Genomic DNA, 20,401 nt, shown 5'->3' on the forward strand with positions numbered 1-20,401 from the left:
TTAAACCTGAGCCAAATACATTTAAACTCAGTTTTCCACAATTCCTGACATTTAATGCTAGTAAAAATTCCCTGTCTTGTGTCAGTTAGGACCTCTACTTTATTATAAGAATGTGAAATGTAAGAATAATAGTAGAGAGAATTATTTATTTCAGGTTTTATTTATTTCATCACATTCCCAGTAGGTCAGAAGTTTACATACACTCAATTAGTATTTGGTAGCATTGCCTTTAAATTGTTAAACTTCGGTCAAACATTTTGGGTAGCCTTCTACAAGCTTCCCACAATAAGTAGGGAGAATTTTGGCCCATTCCTACTGACAGAGCTGGTGTAACTGAGTCAGATTTGTCAGCCTCCTTACTTGCAGATGTTTTTTTTTCAGTTCTGCCCACACATTTTCTATTGGATTGGGGTCAGTGCTTTGTGATGACCACTCCAATACCTTGACTTTGTTGTCCTTAAGCCATTTTGCCACAACTTTGGAAGTATGCTTGGGGCCATTGAATAGACCCATTTGCGAACAAGTTTTAACTTCCTGACTGATGTCTTGAGATGTTGTTTCAATATATCTACATTATTTTCCTGCCTCATGGTGCCATCTATTTTGTGAAGTGCACCAGTCCCTCCTGCAGCAAAGCACTCCCACAACATGATGCTGCCACAACCCATGCTTCACAGTTGGGATGGTGTTCTATTGCATGCAAGCCTCCCCCTTTTTCCTCCAAACATAACAATGGTCATTATGGCCCAACAGTTCTATTTTTGTTTCATCAGACCAGAGAACATTTCTCCAAGAAGTACGATCTTTGTCCCCATATGCAGTTGCAAACAGTAGTCTGGCTTTTTAATGGAGGTTTTGGAGCAGTGGCTTCTTCCTTGCTGGGCGGCCTTTCAGGTTATGTCGATATAGGACTCACTTTACTGTGGACATAGATACTTTGTACCTGTTTCCTCCAGAATCTTCACATGGTTCTTTGCAGTTGTTCTGGGATTGATTTGCACTTTTCACACCAAAGTACGTTCATCTCTAGGAGACCGAAATTCCTCCCAAGGATGAACCAGACTTGTGGAGGTCTACCATTTTTTTCTGAGGTCTTGGATTTCTTTTGATTTTCCCATGATGTCAAGTAAAGAGGCACTGAGTTTGAAGGTACGCCTTGAAATACATCCACAGCTACACCTCCAATTGACTCAAATGATGTCAATTGGCCTATCAGAAGCTTCTAAAGCCATGACATAATTTTCTGGAATTTTCGATGCTGTTTAAAGGCACAGTCAACTTAGTGTATGTAAACGTCTGACCCACTGGAATTGTGATACAGTGAGATATAAATTAAATAATCGGTCTGTACAGAAACCTTTGTTTGCAATTACAGAGATCATACGTTTCCTGTAGTTCTTGACCAGGTTTGCACACACTGCAGCAGGGATTTTGGCCCACTACTTCATACAGACCTTCGAGATCCTTCAGGTTTTGGGGCTGTCGCTGGGCAATACGGACAGCTCCCTCCAAAGATTTTCTATTGGGTTCAGGTCTGGAGACTGGCTAGGCCACTCCAGGACCTTGAGATGCTTCTTACAGAGCCACTCCTTAGTTGCCCTGGCTGTGTGTTTCGGGTCGTTTTCATGCTGGACGACCCAGCCACGACCCATCATCAATGCTCTTACTGAGGGAAGGAGGTTGTTGGCCAAGATCTCGCGATACATGGCCCCATCCATCCTCCCCTCAATACGGTGCAGTCGTCCTGTCCCCTTTGCAGAAAAGCATCCCCAAAGAATGATGTTTCCACCTCCATGCTTCATGGTTGGGATGGTGTTCTTGGGGTTGTACTCATCCTTCTTCTTCCTCCAAACACGGCGAGTGGAGTTTAGACCAAAAAGCTCTATTTTTGTCTCATCAGACCACATAACCTTCTCCCATTCCTTCTCTGGATCATCCAGATGGTCATTGGCAAACTTCAGACGGGGCTGGACATGTGCTGGCTTGAGCAGGGGGACCTTGCGTGCGCTGCAGGATTTTAATCCATGACGGTTTAGTGTGTTACTAATGGTTTTCTTTGAGACTGTGGGCCCAGATCTCTTCAGGTCATTGACCAGGTCCTGCTGTGTAGTTCTGGGCTGATCCTTCACCTTCCTCATGATCATTGAGATCTTGCATGGAGCCCCAGACCGAGGGTGATTGACCGTCATCTTGAACTTCTTCCATTTTCTAATAATTGCACCAACAGTTGTTGCCTTCTCACCAAGCTGCTTGCCTATTGTCCTGTAGCCCATCCCAGCCATGTGCAGGTCTACAATTTTATCCCTGATGTCCTTACACAGCTCTCTGGTCTTGGCCATTGTGGAGAGGTTGGAGTCTGAGTGTGTGGACAGGTGTCTTTTATACAGATAAGTTCAAACAGGTGCAGTTAATACAGGTAATGAGTGGAGAACAGGAGTGCTTCTTAAAGAAAAACTAACAGGTCTGTGAGAGCTGGAATTCTTACTTATGTCATGCAATAAAATGCAAATTAATTACTTAAAAATCATACAATGGGATTTTTGGGATTTTTGTTTTAGATTCCGTCTCTCACAGTTGAAGTGTACCTTTGATAAAAAATTACAGACCTCTACATGCTTTGTAAGTAGCAAACACTGCCCATTTTGCAGGTTATCAAATACTTGTTCTCCCCACTGTATATGTAAACTCCCTACTTCATATGTATTGTTACGGGTGTTGTTAGGCCCGAGACTAAGTCGACACCGGCTTCGAGGCCATTATCACTTTTATACAACGGGTTACCAACATATTCAAATAATGATTTACATATTTTCATTCAAAGTTATTTTGATTAATTTATTCATACTATTTGATCCTTCCACAAGATATAGTCCTGACACACATCACACATCTATGGTTGCTACCCAAGCCAGCTGGTCATTTGTTCTATCGCTTCAGTTGCCAGAGATGCGGCCCAGTAGTTCGTTCTAAATGTTCTATTGGCATACTGGCTATCAACATTCTTATCCCTTGCTTGCTAGCTAGCTGACTACAGCTAATTTATTGCCACGTCAAACGGTGCCTGCATTTGCTTAAGCTGTTTTCTAGTACACATTTATATGGATACATCCATAACAATGAGCTAATGATGTGCGATTTCACCTGTCATAGAAAATGTGCTCTCTCTCATCTGAACACTGTTGTTCAGAAGAGCTAACCAACAACACAGCTAACACAATTGCTTCAAGCTGAAGCTGGAAAGACTGCAAACTAGCTTCACTTAGTGTCGTTTTGCCTGTTTTTTTTTCTATTGATATCCATAAAAATGATGCTGATTCATGATTTCGACTGGCTGAGAAAAGCTTCATGCCTGTCTCTCATCCCGACTCCCGACACGTTCATCACTATTTTTATTTTATTTTTATTTAACCAGGCAAGTCGGTTAAGAACAAATTATTATTTTCAATGATGGCCTAGGAACAGTGGGTTAACTGCGTTGTTCAGGGGCAGAATGACAGATTTGTACAGCTTGCTGATTCAAACTTGCAACCTTTCGGTTACTTGTACAATGCTCTAACCACTAGGCTACGCTGCCACCTATGGGACAGCCAGAGATCGAATTTGAATATTGAGACAATGTTGCAAATGTCGGAGAGACAGACGGCAAGGTTTATACAAATCTCTGCTGTTGAAAACTAAATGTTAGTCTCAAAGAAATGTGAGAATGTCTAGATGTTTTTTGTAGTGAAGATCAAGTTTATAAATTGCCTGGCTGGGCTGATGACAGTGGATTGCGCATTCTGATGGAACAGATTAAATAGACATTTTAACGTCGTAGATTTAGCCGGTGGTAACTTATGGAATAGACACTGGCTGGAATGCGCTATAACCAATCAGCATTCAGGATTAGACCCACATGTTGTATAATTCCCTGTAACGCACAGCATGTCAGCACGGTAGAATTCAATGACTTGAATTAATTCTTACATGTTCGATGTTTGAGCTGCATTTGAAAGCAAAAGTTGAATTGAAAACCGTTATTGACTTTCATAATAGCAAGCTGAAAGTTTGGTTAGCTAAACTTGCAAGTCTGTTTGGTTACCAAGGCAACTACTGTGGCTATCTAGAAACTTGCTAGCTACTTCTAGAAGTTGAACACATTTCTACCTGCAAATAAACACATTTATAGTGGCAAATGTGATACATTTTAGCCATGGTATGAAAGGGACAATCAACTCAGGGCTGTATGCATTCTCTGGAAAATAATCATCTCTTTTAATAATGTAATTCAGTATTTTCCATAGAATGCATAGCCCCTCGTTGATTATCCCTTAACATAAAGCAACATAACTTGTATAACCTAAACCAGCTGGAGACTTTGAGTAGGGCTGCAAAGTTCCTGGAACTTTCAATAAATTCCCTGGTTTTCCAGAAAACCTGCTTGGAGGATTCCAGACTTTTTGCTTATTCCCTCCTGATTCCACTAATCCTCTAACCCAACCGGGATTTGGGGATTTGGTCCCCCAAGGCCGTTGCTGTAAATAAGAATGTGTTCTCAGTCAACTTACCTGGTAAAATAATGGATTAAAAAAATATATATAAATCATTTATTTATAATTTATTGAACGTTCCAGGAATTTTGAGACAGCTAGCCACCTATCCTCTTTAGCAATTAAACATTGTGATTTAACTCTCTGAATTCAGAGAATTGCCAGGAGAGCATAATACAGTATATCCACCATTGCATATAGCTACCACTATTCTCAATGTCTAGTAAATTGCTCTGTATGAAATCCCTCCACTCGGCTGCCTCCAAAGCTGGAATGTAAGAGGTTAAGATCCTATGCTAGCTATATTGCTTCATGCCATGATGAGGTTAGTAATTCCCGAAGCTCAATAGAACATATAATAATGGTAAAGACGATTAGCTGTGGATAAAGAAGGGAATAGAAGTGCCTGAGTGGATAGTGTGGGTGGGTGGGGAGTGCCCTGAGTGGACCATGGACAAACCTGACTGACCCATTAAGTGACCAAGCTGGCAAACCAGACGGGTAGAGATTCATCCACTTTATTTAATTTTTCATTCACAAGTTTTTTATTTTATTTTACAGTTGATCCACTTTCAACTGGATTGCTGTCTGGAGTCCATTTCTACCTCTCTGCTTCAATGACATCATAAGATGTATTTTTTTGGGGGGGGCTCTGTGTGTCAGTCGCTGTGACTTATTGGGACCGAGTAACCATCTAGCACTGTGTTTGTGGTAATGAAGGGCTTGTGGTCATGAAGAGTTATGAAGAAAAGTATTTGCCTGTTTGGATATCTTCCCGTCTTTGGTTGGTAGGAACAATTGTTTATGGTGTTATGTATTGTGCGCAAAGTGGTTGTGGCAATGAACTGTTGTTGGCAAGACTGATGATTTATCATTGGTTCCAATAGCTCTGGGAGTGAAAGAGTAAGTATTTTGTTTGCAAATTAATTCCCTGTGTTGGCTTACTATGCATGGTCTTTTTTCCTTCTTTTTTTTTTACAGTATTTGAGAATGAAGTAGGAGGATAATTTCTTGAAGGGTGACAAGTGTTACACTGATTAAAGTGCATTTTCCCTTTCTACCAGAAACACTCAACTGTTTTTGATTAGGGCCCATGCATTTTTCAATCTATTCAGCCTGATATTCACAACCACACTCAGACAGTTTCCATAAACACCCGCACCAGTAGAAATCCACTAGCCTTCGAGCTGAACAATGATGGCCAGAGCTTACTCATGATGTTGCACGACGATTTAAGTCAATACGTCATTGTTTTTGTCAAAGTATGATATATTTGGGCTTGAAGTGACTAATCTGAACTGCCCACTTTGTGCAAATCCATATGAATGTGGTGTCTTTTCCTATGATATTACATACAAATGATTTTCAGCCTATGCTTTGTTCCAGGGCTGTGTTTCCTTTGAATGTTAGCACCCACCAGCATGGTTTTGTTTATTAATCAAAAACAGCTGCAAAGTTATTCCTCTTTGTGACTGAGTGAGATGAGCTAAACGGCCTTGTTGCCACCTGAGCAATTGAGCAAATTAAAATGGTGGGGGCAAACTTGTTTTTGCAGCTCCTTTTTTTAACCAGTAAATTGTATTTTTATTTTATTTAACTAGGTGAGTTGAGAACAAATGCTTATTTACAATGATGGCCTACCAAAAGGCCTCCTGAGGGGATGAGGGGCTGGGCTAAAATTTTGAAAATATAGGATAAACGCACATCACTACGAGAGACCGAAGATGACAACAGCATGACAGCAACAATGACAGCATGGTAGAAAAATTATTGGACACAGACAACAGCACATGGGCAAGAAAGTTGAGACCACAATACATCACGCAAAGCAGCCACAACTGTCAGTAAGAATGTCCATGATTGAGTCTTTGAATGAAGAGATGGAGAACTGTGCGGTTAGTTTTGTTGCAGCTCGTTCCAGTCACTAGCTGCAGCGAACTGAAATGAGGAGTGATCCATGGATGTCTGTGCTTTATGGACCTTTAACAGAATGTGAATGGCAAAACGGGTGTTGTATGTGGAGGATGAGGGCTGCAGTAGGTCTCAGATAGGAAGTGAGGCCTAAGAGGGTTTTATAAATAAGAATCAACCAGTGGGTCACACTGTTGTGTCCTATAAGGAGCATTGGTGGCAAATCTGATGGCCGAATGGTAAAGAACATCAAGCTACTCGAGAGCACCCTTATCTGTCAATCTATAAATTACATCTCCATAATCTAGCATGGGTAGGATCTGAATCAGGGTTAGTTTGGCAGCTGGGGCAAAAGAGGAGCGATTACAGTAGACAAAACCAAATCTAGACTTATCCTTAGCCTGCAGCTTTGATATGTACTGAGAGAACGACAGTGTACCATCTAGCCATACTCCTAAGTACTTGTATGAGGTGACTACCTCAAGCTCTAAACCCTCAGAAGTAGTAATCACACCTGTGGAGAGAGGGGCATTCTTCTTTTCAAACCACATGACCTTTGTTTTGGAGGTGTTCAGAACAAGGTTAAGGGCAGAGAAACTTGTTGGACACTAAGAAAGCTTTGTTCTACAGTGTTTAACACAAAATCCGGAGAGGGGCCAGCTGTGTATAAGACTATCATCTGCATTTAAATGGATGAGAGAGCTTCCTACTGCTGAGCTATGTTGATGTAAATTGAGAAGAGCGTGGGGCCTAGGATTTGAGCCTTGGGGTACTCCCTTGGTGACATGGCAGTGGCTGAGGCAGCAGATGTAAGGACTTTATACACTGCACTCTTTGAGAGAGAGAGAGAGAGAGAGAGAGAGAGAGAGAGAGAGAGAGAGAGAGAGAGAGAGAGAGAGAGAGTTAGCAAACCAGGCCAAAGACCTCTGACACCAATACTCCTTAGCCGGCCCACAAGAATAGAATGGTCTACCGTATCAAAAGCTTTGGTCAAGTCAATAAAAATAGCAGCACAACATTGCTTAGAATCAAGGGCGATGGTGACATCATTTAGGACCATGCAGTGACACATCCATAACCTGAGTGGAAACAAGATTGTATACCAGAGAGAATACTATTGACATCAAGAAAACCAATCAGTTGATTATTGACTAGTTTTTCCAACACTTTTGATATACAGGGCAAAATAGAACTTGGTCTCTAACAGTTAGGATCATCTTGATCAGATAATCCATTGGATAATTTGACAATTTTCACAGCTAGTCTGTATTAAGAATATAATTGTGTCATGATAGCATTTTGCAGACCCGCTTCCCCCGTCGCCCCAAGATGAATGGTTTTGACCACTAAAGTTTTGCTACACTGCTTTGATTTGTGTAATGTTTAGAAGTGTCTTCAGATAATGAAACACACCTGTGAAGGAAATTCAAGGAACTTGTAGTTGCATGTCATTTGCAGTGTTAATGATCATGAGCAAAGTCATTGTAGCTGATCTTTTCACATCCCCTGTGAAAACCATGAGCATAGGCTGACTTGGCATTGCTGTACCTCAGCCTGCCAGAAGCCTACCTACAAAAGGATGCACGTGTCCATTTACAGTTGTGGCAAAAGGTTTTGAGAATGTCACATATTAATTTCCACAAAGTTTTCTGCTTTAGATATTTTTGTCAGATGTTACTATGGAATACTGAACTATAATTACAATCAGTTCATAAGTGGCAAAGGCCTTTCTTGACAATTACATGAAGTTGATGCAAAGAGTCAGTATTTGCAGTGTTGACCCTTCTTTTTCAAGACCTCTGCAATCCGCCCTGGCATGCTGTCAATTCACTTTTGGGTCACATGGCAGCCCACCCGCCTCTTGAAGATTGACTACAAGTTCTCAATGGGATTAAGGTCTGGGGAGTTTCCTGGCCATGGACCCAAAATATTGATGTTTTGTTCCCCTAGCCAATTAGTTATCACTTTTGCCTTATGCCAAGGTGTTCCATCATGCTGGAAAAGACATAGTTTGTCACGAAACTGTTCCTGGATGGTTAGGAGAAGTTGCTCTCGGAGGATGTGTTGGTACCATTCTTTATTTATTGCTGTGTTCTTAGGCAAAATTGTGAGTGAGCCCACTCCCTTTGCTGAGAAGTAACCCCACACATGAATGGTCTTAGGATGCTTTACTGTTGGCATGACACAGGACTGATGGTAGCGCTCACCTTGTCTTCTCCGGACAAGATTTTTTCCGGATGCCCAAACATTCAGAAAGGGGATACATCAGAGAAAATGACTTTACCCCAGTCTTCAGCAGTCCAATCCCTGTACCTTTTGCAGAATATCAGTCTGTCCCTGATGTTTTTCCTGGAGAGAAGTGGCTTCTTTGCTGCTCTTCTTGACACCAGGCCATCCTCCAAGTCTTCGCCTCACTGTGCGTGCAGATGCACTCACACCTGCCTGCTGCCATTCCTGAGCAAGCTCTGTACTGGTGGTTCCCCGATCCTGCAGCTGAATCAACTTTAGGAGATGGTCCTGGCGCTTGCTGGACTTTCTTGGGCGCCCTAAAGCCTTCTTCACAACAATTGAACCGCTCTCCTTGAAGTTCTTGATGATCCGATAAATGGTTGATTTAGGTGCAATCTTACTGGCAGCAATATCCTTACCTGTGAAGCCCTTTCTGTGCAAAGCAATGATGACGGCAAGTGTCCTTGCAGGTAACCATGTTTGACAGAGGAAGAACAATTATTCCAAGCACCACCCTCCTTTTGAAGCTTCCAGTCTGTTATTCAAACTCAATCAGCATGACAGAGGAATCTCCAGCCTTGTCCTCGTCAACACTCACACCTGTGTTAACGAGAGAATCACTGACATGTCAGCTGGTCCTTTTGTGGCAGGGCTGAAATGCAGAGTATTTTTTTAAAAATGTATTCAGTTCATTTGCATGGCAAATAGGGACTTTGCAATTAATTGCAATTCATCCGATCACTCTTCATAACATTCTGGAGTATATGCAAATTGCGATCATACAAACTGAGGCAGAAGACTGTCGTGGAAATGTCCTGTATTACTAAACATTGAGAGAGCAAACCACACACAACTCAGTTATTTTATAAAGTCCATCTTTAATTATATATGAGCTTCACCCTAGCCCTGTGACCCTCAGATCAATTCAGTGTCTATAAATGAATTCTCTGAGTGCTTACAAAACAGTTCTTAGTATCATTTATAGCCAAGACATACCCTTCTCAACTCACATGACAAATAACAGATCTTAGGAACATTACAAAGGAAGGCTTTACTTGAGAGAGGAGTATCCCATAGCCAGATAGCATTAGCTATAAGTTATTGTTCAGTTTGGTCTCCTAAACGAAGTTCATATCTCGTTCTTGGTACAACATAGTACCAAACCATTACATCATCCAATGGCATATATCAATTGTCAATTCTAGATACTTCCATCTCAAATACACTCCCTCCTGGACAAGATCAGAAAAGACAGTGAGCCTCTTAGGTCATGTACTAGATCAAGATAAGGGCAACCTCAGAGGGGACATGTAATAGTTACAGACACATTCCCATAAGAAGACAAGCCTCCATTCTGTCCTCCTCCCCTCCTGATATTCTTCATAGCATCACATGGTTTAACAGATACATTGACATATGAAGACAAGCTGACCTCTCCCCTCTCTGGGCCCCTAGTGACTAAGCCCTAGCAGAGAAGGGATAACTGCAAACTGCCAACAGTATTATCCAAAAGAAAACATCCTAATGACATATCTCATATAAGCATTATTATGTAAATGTTACTTAACTAATTCTGATTCTGCTACCACAAGACTGAAAATGTATATTTGTGTTATTCTCAACTTTTGGCCACAACTGTACTGTAGATATGCATTTTTCTACATTGTATCTTTCAATAGTTACCCATATTACTACAGCTTATTATTTAATTATTTCTATGGAAGCAATTCATGGAGGATGCCAAAACTTGGGATTTGACAAGAGAGGGCAAAGTCAGAGAGGCTGGTGGTTTCCATTTGTGGCAAAGTTTTCAATAAGTCGATGCTTATGACAAATCCATCTCCGGAACCAGTCATAGAGCAATCTGGCGAATGTTTTGAATATGGTGTAAAAAAACAACAGTAACAAATAACATTAGCTAGCTAGATAAGGTTAGCAAGATCTAGGTAGGTCGATAAGGTTAGCATGCTAGCTACACTGACAGCTGTCAGTGCCCGATTTGTTGTTTATCAACTCCACATGGAAATTCACACACCCAATTCATGAATATGAATAAGTAGTCATTGATATTCTTCAGAGGTGGAACCGACATGTGCATTGCCTTTCTAGGTCAGGAAATTACATCAAAATTGTGGCTGCAACTTCCTCTGGGGGTGGGTGCTTTTAAAGACGTTCTCCAGCTTATATACTATTTTTTTTTCAACCACTGCACAAATTTGTTGTTGACACACTAGTTTTGGCAAGTCGTTTAGGACATCTACTTTGCATGTGTTACGCACGCCTCTATGAAGAGGGAATGCGACACCCTGCTACAACTAAACTCTCCGTGAAGTGAAAAAGGTATGGACTGTAGGTGCGAGTAAGGATGACAACAGACAGAATGTGGTACCGTTTACAAGGACTGTATTCCTTCACACAGTAATATGGGGAAAAGGGGCTGGACGGAACCAAAGCAAAGAAAGTAAATCTCAAAGCCCCCCCTCTCCTATCTTACCTGCCTACCCACTACTTACCTAATTTAGCACCACCTGGTGCCCTAACCAAAATACAGGGGGTGGTCCGCCCAGGTCTTACCTAGTGTGCCTAGACAGCGAATATGCTACGGGTATATGTATGCCCACGGGCCTCTTGCCTAAGCACTCCCTAAGTGCCTTCCCCTTCCCCCCTGGGAACAAATGAAACAGTTTATTTGTGAAGTTGTTTAATATTCTAAGAAACAAACAAAGGACATCAAATAAGCTCTATCTGAGCAACAAACTCACAAAACATACCAACTCTCAGCAATGAACTCCCAGCAAAATCTCTCGCAAAAACTCTAGCAAAATCTCTTTCCTACAAAATTATTTTCAATGACATCCCAGCAAAAATCTCTTCCTCCTGAACAGAACACTGGCTTTTATATAGCTTCTGAAGGAATGGGTAATTGGAGACAGCTGTGTCTTGACGAGGGGGCGGGGTCAGCTCTCCAATGAACCATGGAGTCGACCAATCAGCTGCTTGAGGGATTTCAGGAAGCCATTTCCTGAAATAAACACATGCAAATACACAAACTACAACACATAAACTGGGGAACGTAACAGCATGACACAAGTAAGTCGCTCTGGATAAGAGCGTCTGCTAAATGACTTAAATGAAATAAATGAAATGAAGTAATTTTTCCAATAATTGTTTACAGACAGATTATTTCACTTATAATTCACTGTATCACAATTCCAGTGGGTCAGAAATGTACATTCGCTAAGTTGACTGTGCCTTTAAACAGCATGGAAAATTCCAGAAAATTATGTCATGGCTTTAAAGCTTTTGATAGGCTAATTGGCATCATTTGAGTCACTTGGAGGTGTACCTGTGGATGTATTTCAAGGCCTACCTTCAAACTCAGTGCATCTTTGCTTGACATCATGGGAAAGTCAAAAGAAATCAGCCAAGACCTCAGAAAAAAATGGTAGACCTCCACAAGTCTGCTTTATCCTTGGGAGCAATTTCCAAACGCCTGTTGGTACCACGTTCATCTGTACAAACAATAGTACGCAAGTATAAACACCATGGGAGCACACAGCCGTCATACCTCTCAGGAAGGAGACATGTTCTCTCTCCTAGAGATGAACATATGTTGGTGCAAAAAGTGCAAATCAATCCCAGAACAACAGCAAAGGACCTTGTGAAGATGCTAGGAAAAAATTTGTCCTATATTGACATAACCTGAAAGGTGGCTCAGCAAGGAAGAAGCCACTGCTCCAAAACCGCCATAAAAAAGCCAGACTATTGTTCGCAACTGCACATGGAGAAATGTCCCCAGTTCTATTTTTGTTTCATCAGACCAGTTTAGCCATAATGACCATCATTATGTTTGGAGGGAAAAGGGGGAGGCTTGCAAGCTGAAGAACACCATCCCAACCGTGAAGCACGGGGGGTGGCAGCAGCAGCATGTTGTGAGTGTGGTTTGCTGCAGGAGGGACTGGTGCACTTCACAAAATAGATGACATCATGAGGATGGAACATTATGTGGATATATTGAAGCAACATCTCAAGACATCAGTCAGAAAGGTAAAGCTTGGTTGCAAATGGGTCTTCCAAATAGACAATGATCTCAAGCATACTTCCAAATGGCTTAATGACAACAAAGTCAAGGTATTGGAGTGGCCATCACACAGCCCTGACCTCAAACCCATAGAAAATTTGTGCAGAACTGAAAAGCGTGTGCGAGCAAGGAGGCCTACAAACCTGACTTGGATACACCAGCTCTGTCAGGAGGAATGGGCTACCCCAATCATTTGACCCAAGTTGAACAATTTGAAGGCAATGCTAACACATACTAGTTGAGTGTATGTAAACGTCTGACCCACTGGGAATGTGATGAAAGAAATAAAAGCTGAAATATTTCTCTACTATTATTCTGACATTTCACCTTATTAAAAGTGGTGATCCTAACTGACCTGAGACAGGGAAGTTTTACTAGGATTAAATGTCAGGAATTGTGAAAAGGTGTATGTATACTTCTGACTTTAACTGTATGTGTACGTATAATATAATTATTTTATATAAAACTTTGTTGAAAAGTGATATCCAAAGTATAAGTAAAGTACCCCTCTCCCAATTCCAGGTGTGTTGGCCCAGATCCAGATGCCGCAGAGGACCATGGAAGTGATCGAGGGTCAGAAAGTGGTGCTGCAGGCCTGGTACAGCCCCAGCTCCATCACTGGCAAGAACACCGTTCTCTGGAACTTTGTGGCCAATAACACCCAACTGGTGAGTGTGTTTTAGGATCTGTTTTGTTGTGTGGTGGTGCCTCTAGCATCTATGCTGATCGTCTGACGATTTTAAGGGCTGTCATCACTTGAGATGCGTACAGTAACTTGAACTTTTGCACCAAACATTAAGGCAAAGGCATATTTGCTGTTACTTAAGTCTACAATAAATGGTACTTGCATTAGCTCTGCATACCAATTACATACTTCCTTGTCAGAAGTACTTTGTACATGGAAAGGTTTTTTTGGTGGAAAAATGTAACTCATCTGTAATATTACCTTTTTTAAAGTCGACTTGAAATTATGAATGTATTCTAATTTGTTAGGTTTTGTTTTAATGTTAAACTCTGACTTCTGTGATACTTCACATCATTTGTCTGAGTATTCAGAAAAATATGTTTATGTTCTGTGCAGTTCTTGCTCAAAAGCTTCCACTTGAAATTCTGACTTGCTTGGCCATCTGTGGCTGTAACGTGGAGGATTATTATCATGAAGGATGTTTGACTGCTGTTATACTGTTAATCTGGCAAAGCTCTTCCTTTGGAAACCCTCCTAAATGAATCAAATAAAAGGCTTAACACTCCATCTATCCACTGTATTTTACCCTTGCTTGAAAATGCATAAATATAAAATGTAACATTTCTGAAAATTAGGCCATCAAGTGAAACAATGCTAAACCACTGAACAGAGTTGTGATTTTGGGGTTAGGTTGGGTTTAACCCTTGACAAAACAAAAACAAATTAAGTGGGCCATAACTGTCATCTGACTTGTTCCCCAATCAGACAATGTTATCTAATGACCTATATTCTGTATGTTTGCTTATTCCAGATTATCCTACCATAGTATACAGACGGACCAAGTCCCAAGGGGGATCAAATAAACACAAAAAGTCCACTACAGTAGCATTCACCAGCAGTTGATTGGGAGATTGCAGTTGTTGGCCTTGAGATGGCAAGCTGCTTTGGCTAAAGGCCCAGTCATGGGGTGGTAGTCTGACATAACCAGAGAACCCTTATCTCAACTCTGAATCGGCCCGTTAGTCTTTAGCTCCAAAGGATAATTCTGTTTCACTTGTTTGCATAAAGGTCTATATGATTTAAAAGAATGTGGTTTTTATCATCTTCTAATATTTTTGTCATATTTTAAAGTACTCTAATTATATTCCTACTCAATGCACTTTTCATGGCTCTATTAAGAACATAACATCAGCTAAGAGAACATCTTGGTAATGGCAGATGGTGTAAAATTAAAAGGACAGGATTTCCGAGGGAGCTTTGCAACAATCTTCATGACTCTTGTCCCCACCATCAACCCCACACAGATCATCTCGTACACCCCAGACTCGATCAGTTTTGGCAGCCCCCAGTTCGGGGAGCGTGTGGGCTTCACGGCCACCATGCCCTCGGCCAACCTGTCCCTGTACATCAACAACACGCAGGAGTCGGACTCAGGACGCTACCTCTGCCAGGTCATCATCCCCGGGGCCCAGGGCCTGACTGGAGAACTTAGCCTCAACGTCAATGGTAAGGACAGGGAGACCCCTTATGTAGTTCATGTAGTCATACAGCAATCGTGTACATACAGTGCATTCTGAAAGTATTCAGACCGTTGTACATTTTCTGCATTTTGTTACGTTTCAGCCTTATTCTAAAAATGATTAAATAAAAACAACAATCTACACACAATACCCCATAATGACATAGCAAAAACATTTTTGGGGGACTTTTTTGCTATATATGTAAATGTGATATTTCACTAAGTATTCAGACCCTTTACTCAGTACTTTGTTGAATTATACAATGTAGACAATAGTAAAGCATAAAGAAAATGAGTAGTTGGAATGAGTAGGTGTGTCCAAATTTTGACCGGTATGTATATTTACCGGTATATACATTTCTGGGTGGCATTGCTTTGCGATTCTGTGTGTGTGTGTGTAGATTGGTGAGGAAATTAAAAACTTCCATTTTAGAATAAGGCTGTAACGTAACGAATGTGGAAAAGGGGAAGGGGTGCACACAGGTGCACGCACACTTACAGATGTGCTGTACTTGCAGTTATACCCACATATAGTACATGTGCACACACATGTTCCTGCATGTATCTTAATACAAAACTTTGTCAGTTTGCCACTACCCTAAATCCTAAACATTATTTAATCTATTATTCAAATACTGTAACTCAGCATCTCATCACAAATGGTCAACTAACTATCTATTTAACCTCTCTCCTATGTCTCAGTCCCTCCTGCTGTCCCAGAGTGTTCTCTGTCAGGGAAGCCAGTTCTGAAGGGTAACGTCACACTGAGCTGCAAGTCCAAGTCAGGAAAGCCCATCCCAATGTATAAGTGGAAGAAGACCAGCCCCCCGTCTGAGGTCTTCTTCTCGCCCATGCTCAGTAAGTAACTGCCTGCTGCCTGACATCTGGAACGTGGTGCTCTAGCTTTATTAACCAACATCCTAAGAATATTTGGGGGGTTACTATGAAATAGTGTATTTATTGTAGTTGTCCTATATTTCAACTAGAGCGTGCTCTATTTCTACAATTTGATGAGAATTATAACTTTGAGAGTACTGTAATAGTATGTAGTTCAGCCAAGTTATTGTAAGCACCTAATGTGAGTTGCTCTGGATTAGAAAGGTACTGTATATACAATAAGCAAATGTAAAAACAAAATGGCGCTGGATGAAATGGCAGCAGTTTTACGGGCGTCCAACCGATTGTGCTATTATGTGTATGTGTGTATGTGTGTATGTATGTGTTTTTTTTCGCAACTTATTTTATACATAATGTTTCTGCAACCGTATCTTATGGCAAAAAAAGGGCTTCTGGATATCAGGACAGCGATTACTCACCTCAGATTAGACTAAGATTTATTTCTACAAGGACGAGGACAAAGAGCCGGATGCCTGATCAGGACCCGGAGAAGGCAACTGGGAAAGCTGCCATTACCATCAATACTACTCGCAAACGTGCAATCATTGGACAATAAATTAGACGAGGTACGATCACGAATATCCTACCAACGGGACATCAAAAACTGTAATATCCTGTTTCACGGAATCGTGGCTGAATGACTACGTGGATATTCAGCTAGATGGATTTACAGTGCACCGGCAAGATGGAACAGCACACTCCGGTAAGACGATGGGGGGGTGGTCTGTGGATATTTGTAAACAACAGCTGGTGCATAAAATCTAAGGAACTCTCTAGATTTTGCTCACCTGAAGTAGAGAATATTGTGATAAATTGCAGGCCACACTACTTGCCTAGAGCATTTTCAGCCATACATTTTGTGGCTGTTGATTTACCACCACAGACGGATGCTGGAACTAAGACCACACTCAGTCAGCTGTACAGTCGTGGCCAAAAGTTTTGAGAATGACACAAATATTAATTTTCACAGTCTGCTGCATCAGTTTGGATGATGGCAATTTGCATATACTCCAGAAAGTTATGAAGAGTGATCAGATGAATTGCATGCAAATTAACTGAATCCCCCCAAAAAACATTTCCACTGCATTTCAGCCCTGCCACAAAAGGACCAGCTAACACCTGTGTTAACGAGAGAATCACTGACATGAGGCGAAGACTTTTGGAGGTTGGCCTGGTGTCAAGAAGAACAGCAAAGAAGCCACTTATCTCCAGGGACAGACTGATATTCTGCAAAAGGTACAGGGATTGGACTGCTGAGGACTTGGGTAAAGTCATTTTCTCTGATGAATCCCCTTTCCGATTGTTGGGGGCATCCTGAGACCATTCATGTGTGTGGTTGCTTCTCAGCCAAGGGATTGGGCTCACTCACTCACAATTTTTACTAAGAACAAAGCCATAAATAATGGTACCAACACATCCTCCGAGAGCAACTTCTCCCTACCATCCAGGAACAGTTTGGTGACGAAACAATGCCTTTTCCAGCATGATGGAGCACCTTGCCATAAGGCAAAAGTGATAACTAAGTGGCTCGGGGAACAAAACATTGACATTTTGGGTCCATGGACAGGAAACTCCCCAGACTTTAATCCCATTGAAAACTTGTGGTCAATCCTCAAGAGGTGGGTGGTCAAACAAAAACCCACAAATTCTGACAAACTCCAAGCATTGATTATGCAAGAATGGGCTGCCATCAGTCAGGATGTGGCCCAGAAGTTAATTGACAGCATGCCAGGGCGGATTGCAGAGGTCTTGAAAAAGAAGGGTTTACACTGCAAATATTGACTCTTTGCATCAACTTCATGTAATTGTCAATAAAACCCTTTGACACTTGTAATTATACTTCAGTATTTCATAGCAACATCTGACAAAAATATCTAAAGACACTGAAGCAGCAAACTTTCTGGAAATTAATATTTGTGATTTTATCAACTTTTGGCCACGACTGTATAAGGAAATAAGCTAACGGGAAACCACTCACCCAGGGGCGGCGCTCCTAGTGGCCGGAGACTTTAATGCAGGGAAACTTAAATCAGTTCTACCAAATTTCTATCAACATGTTAAATGTGCAACCAGAGTGAAATAAATTAAAGATCACCTGTACTCCACACACAGAAACACGTACAAAGCTCTCCCTCATCCTCCATTTGGTTCATCTGACCACAACTCTATCCTCCTGATTCCTGCTTAGAAGCAAAAATTAAAGCAGGAAGCACCAGTAACTCGGTCTACAAAAAAAGTAGTCAGATGAAGCCGTTGTTAAACTTCAGGAATATTTTGCTATGACAGACTGGAACATGTTCCGGGATTCTTCCGATGGCATTGAGGAATACACCACATCGGTCACTGGCTTTATCAATAAGTGCATCGAGGACGTCGTCCCCACAGTGACTGTACGTACATACCCCAACCAGAAGCCATGGATTACAGGCAACATTCGCACTGAGCTAAAGGGTAGAGCTGCCGCTTTCAAGTTGCGATACTCTAACCCAGAAGATTACAAGAAATCCTGCTATGCCCTGCGACGAACCATCAAACAGGCAAAGCGTCAATACAGGGCTAAGATTGAATCATACTACACCGGCTCCAACGCTTGTCTTATGTGGCAGTGCTTGCAAACTATAACAGACTACAAAGGGAAGCACAGCCACGAGCTGCCCAGTGACACGAGCCTACCAGACGAGCTAAATCACTTATATGCTCGTTACGAGGCAAGTAACACTGAGGCATGCATGAGAGTATCTGCTGTTCCGGACAACTGTGATCACGTTCTCCGTAGCCGATGTGAGTAAGACCTTTAAGCAGATCAACATACACAAGGATGCGGGGCCAGACCGATTACCAGGACGTGTGCTCCGGGCATGTGCTGACCAACTGGCAGGTTTCTCCACTGACATTTTCAACATGTCCCTAATTGAATCTGTAATAACATGTTTCAAGCAGACCACCATAGTCCCCGTGCCCAAGAACACAAAGGCAACATGCCTAAATGACTACAGACCGTAGCACTCAGGTCCATAGCAATGAAGTGCTTTGAAAGGTTGGTAATGGCTCACATCAACACCATTATCCCAGAAACACTAGACCCACTCCAATTTGCATACCGCCCAAACAGATCCACAGATGATGCAATCTCTATTGCACTCCACACTGCCCTTTCCCACCCGGACAAAAGGAACACTTATGTGATAATGCTGTTCATTGACTACAGCTCAGCGTTCAACACCCATAGTACCCTCAGCTCATCACTAAGCTAAGGATCCTGGGACTAAATACCTCTCTCTGCAACTGGATCCTGGACTTCCTGACGGACCGCCCACAGGTGTTGAGGGTAGGTAGCAATACATCTGCCACGCTGATCCTCAACACTGGAGCTCCACAGGGGTGCATGCTCAGTCCCCTCCTGTACTCCCTGTTCACCCACGACTGCATGGCCAGGCACGACTCCAACACCAAGTTTTTTTCAGATGACACAACAGTGGTACCGACATCAACGAGACAGCGTGTAGGGAGAAGGTCAACCTGGCCAGGTGGTGCCAGAATAACAACATATCCCTCAACGTAACCAAGACTGAGATGATTGTGGACTACAGGAAATTGAGGACCGAGCACGCCCCCATTCTCATCGACGGGGCTGTAGTGGAGCAGGTCGAGAGCTTCAAGTTCATTGGTGTCCACATCAACAACAAACTAGAATGATTCAAACACACCAAGACAGTCGTGAAGAGGGCACGACAAATCCTATTCCCCCTCAGGAAACTAAAAAGATTTGGCATGGGTCCTGAGATCCTCAAAAGGTTCTACAGCTGCAACATCGACTGGTTGCAGCACTAGCCTGGTACGGCAATTGCTCGGCCTCCGACCGCAAGGTACTACAGAGGGTAGTGCGTACAGCCCAGCCCACTTCTACACCAAGCGTCGTCAGAGGAAGGCCCTAAAAATTGTCAAAGACCTCAGTCACAGACTGTTCTCTCTACTACTGCATGGCAAACGGTACCGGAGTGCCAAGTCTAGGACAAAAATGCATCTCAACAGTTTTTACCCCCAAGCCATAAGACTCCTGAACAGGTAATCAAATGGCTACTGTTTGCATTGTGTGCCACCCCAACCTTCTTTTTACGCTGCTGCTACTCTCTGTTTATCATATATGCATAGTCACTTTAACTATACATTCATGTACATACTACCTCAATTGGGCCGACCAACCAGTGCTCCCACACATTGGCTAACCGGGCTATCTGCATTGTGTCCCACCCACCAACCCCTCTTTTTTAATATATATATATATATATATATATATATATACTGCTACTCTCTGTTCATCATATATGCATAGTCACTTTAACCATATCTACATATATATACTACTTCAATCAGCCTGACTAACCTGTGTCTGTATGTATCCTCACTACTGTATATAGCCTGCCTTTTTACTGTTTTATTTCTTTACTTACATATTGTTCACCTAACACCTTTTTTGTACTATTGGTTAGAACCTGTAAGTAAGCATTTCACTGTAAGGTCTACACCTGTTGTATTTGGCGCACGTGACA

The 20,401-nt window shown here is 42.0% G+C and overlaps 1 protein-coding gene across 1 annotated transcript in view; it reads left to right on the plus strand.

The window, feature by feature from the left end:
* Window positions 1–20,401, plus strand: part of LOC123999879 (endothelial cell-selective adhesion molecule-like) — a 72,949-nt gene that overhangs the window by 47,845 nt on the left and 4,703 nt on the right. Inside the window, exons 2-4 of the mRNA XM_046305887.1 lie at window positions 13,273–13,418; window positions 14,740–14,941; window positions 15,657–15,812. Of these exons, the coding sequence (XP_046161843.1) occupies window positions 13,273–13,418; window positions 14,740–14,941; window positions 15,657–15,812 (504 nt within the window). The remainder of the gene's footprint in view (window positions 1–13,272; window positions 13,419–14,739; window positions 14,942–15,656; window positions 15,813–20,401) is intronic.

The sequence above is a fragment of the Oncorhynchus gorbuscha genome, linkage group LG16 (genome assembly GCF_021184085.1).
Source record: "Oncorhynchus gorbuscha isolate QuinsamMale2020 ecotype Even-year linkage group LG16, OgorEven_v1.0, whole genome shotgun sequence".
Classification (NCBI taxonomy): Eukaryota; Metazoa; Chordata; class Actinopteri; order Salmoniformes; family Salmonidae; genus Oncorhynchus; species Oncorhynchus gorbuscha.